Source organism: Aplysia californica, unplaced genomic scaffold, assembly GCF_000002075.1.
Source record: "Aplysia californica isolate F4 #8 unplaced genomic scaffold, AplCal3.0 scaffold02807, whole genome shotgun sequence".
NCBI classification, from domain to species: Eukaryota; Metazoa; Mollusca; class Gastropoda; order Aplysiida; family Aplysiidae; genus Aplysia; species Aplysia californica.
The window spans coordinates 1-2,019 of NW_004800077.1; the positions used below are offsets into that span (position 1 = coordinate 1).

General features: G+C 42.4%; 1 protein-coding gene across 1 annotated transcript in view; it reads right to left on the reverse strand.

The window, feature by feature from the left end:
- Positions 1 to 433: 433 nt before the first annotated feature.
- The window catches only part of LOC118479134 (ATP-binding cassette sub-family A member 2-like), a 2,887-nt gene continuing 1,301 nt past the window's right edge, over positions 434 to 2,019 (reverse strand). Inside the window, exons 2-3 of the mRNA XM_035973757.1 lie at positions 1,871 to 2,012; positions 434 to 652 (exon numbers count right to left, since the gene is read on the reverse strand). Of these exons, the coding sequence (XP_035829650.1) occupies positions 446 to 652; positions 1,871 to 2,012 (349 nt within the window). The 3' untranslated portion in view covers positions 434 to 445. The remainder of the gene's footprint in view (positions 653 to 1,870; positions 2,013 to 2,019) is intronic.

A 2,019-nucleotide genomic window follows, 5' to 3' on the forward strand; every position in this document is an offset into this window, starting at 1 on the left:
CAAATCATCACATTAAAAGTTTCATTACATTTGGAACATTGTTCCACCTGGCGAACAGATCTGAGGTCACCATGAGGGCACCATGCAGAGTAAAAGTTGGGTTACGGCTATATCTTACTGGAACAGGAAACACTGGACTCTGGTCATTGAAATGTACGGAGACATGGGGGGTCATACTTTATTTTTATCCAAGACTTTATCAAACCAAGACTGGGTGATTTTTAAAGTGACATATCTCTGTTCTAAGAGGAAAACTGGCAACAGGTCAGTCAGTCTCACACAACAACTGTAAACACTATTTCAATTTAATAAAAAATCTAGTATGAAAGAGGAAAGATTGAATATTTTCTTGAAGTTCAGATATAAATATCAAATTAAGTAGTAGTAACATTTGGAGAAAGCATTTTAAAATGCATATAATTGGCAGCATGGACAGCAATCACTATCAGTAATTATTACAGAAGAAAAAAAAAAAGATGAGAGAAAAGACAAACCAATTACAGGTGCAGTGACTCACCATAAAAATGACGGGAGGGTGACCGATGAGGGCTATAGCAGTCGACAGCTTCCTCTTGTTGCCACCGCTCAACGTCCCGGAAAGTTTGTCGGCAAATTTGGACAGGCCTAGCTTGGTGAGAGCCCACTCCACAACCTACAAAGTTGGAGGGGGGGGGGGGATGGATGGCGGGGGGAATCAAGTGTTGGCCTAACAAGGTACTTTTTGGGGTTGGGGGGGGGGGGGGGGAAACAATTGCACAGGTTTTCCACCTTTTTCAATACTGATGCCCATCTCTGATGAGACTGAGTAAAGTAGGCAGAAAGCCTAGTTTAGCTTTAGTAAGTTTTACGGTGCTTGAAACACAATTAAGTCATATGAATGTCAAAGATTAGAGGTGTTACAAGGGAGTACCAAACACAAAAAAAGAAGGAGGCAAGATAAGGATAATACATGTAGATGTTTGATAGGAAAGAAGGAGCAAACCACACCAGAGCACCCACAGATCAGCCACAGAGAGCCTAGAGGACCTCCAAAACAACCCAATGTTCAAGAACACCCTACTGCAGACTTGAACCAGTTTAGTATTTTAAAGTTTTTTTTATGGCACTTGTAACACAGATAGGTCATATGAGTGCTGAAAATTAGAGGTATTATTAGAGAGTAACTACACAGAAAAGAAAGAGGAGAGATAAGGATGATGGATGCTTCATAGGAAAAAAGGAAGATTTGAAGCTGGATTTTCTACACGATACCCACCGAGTTAACGGTGCATCCAAACCCGGGGGAAAGACATTACATACAACACAGTCACCCACAAAGGACGTCACACTGGTCAGCAGCAACTAGACATTACAAAGGTCAGCATCGACTAGAAAAATGCAGCAGACAGAACTGCCTGGTCATTGTGATAATCAGAACTGCCTGATCATTGTGATAATCAGAACTGACTGGTCATTGTTGTGATTATCAAAACTGACTGGTCATTGTGATAATCAGAACTGAGTGGTCATTGTTGTGATAATCAGAACTGACTGATCATTGTGCTAATCAACACTGAGTGGTCATTGTGATAATCAGAACTGACTGGTCATTGTGATAATCAGAACTGACTGGTCATTGTGATAATCAGAACTGACTGGTCATTGTGATAATCAACACTGACTGGTCATTGTGATAATCAAAACTGACTGGTCATTGTGATAATCAGAACTGAGTGGTCATTGTGATAATCAGAACTGACTGGTCATTGTGATAATCAGCATTAACTGGACATTACATCAGTCAGTATTGACTGGACATTACAGGGGTCAGTACCGACAGGACATAACAGGGGTCAGCACTGACTAGACATCTGAGCGGTCAAAGACTGACCTGATTCTCATCGCTGGGCGGGATGCCGCGGAGCCTGCAGTAGAGCTGTAGGTGTTCCCGGGGCGTCAGCTCGTCGTAGAGAGAGTCAAACTGGGGGCAGTAGCCCACGCTCTGTTGGACCTTTTTGATGTCTCGCACAACACTGGTGG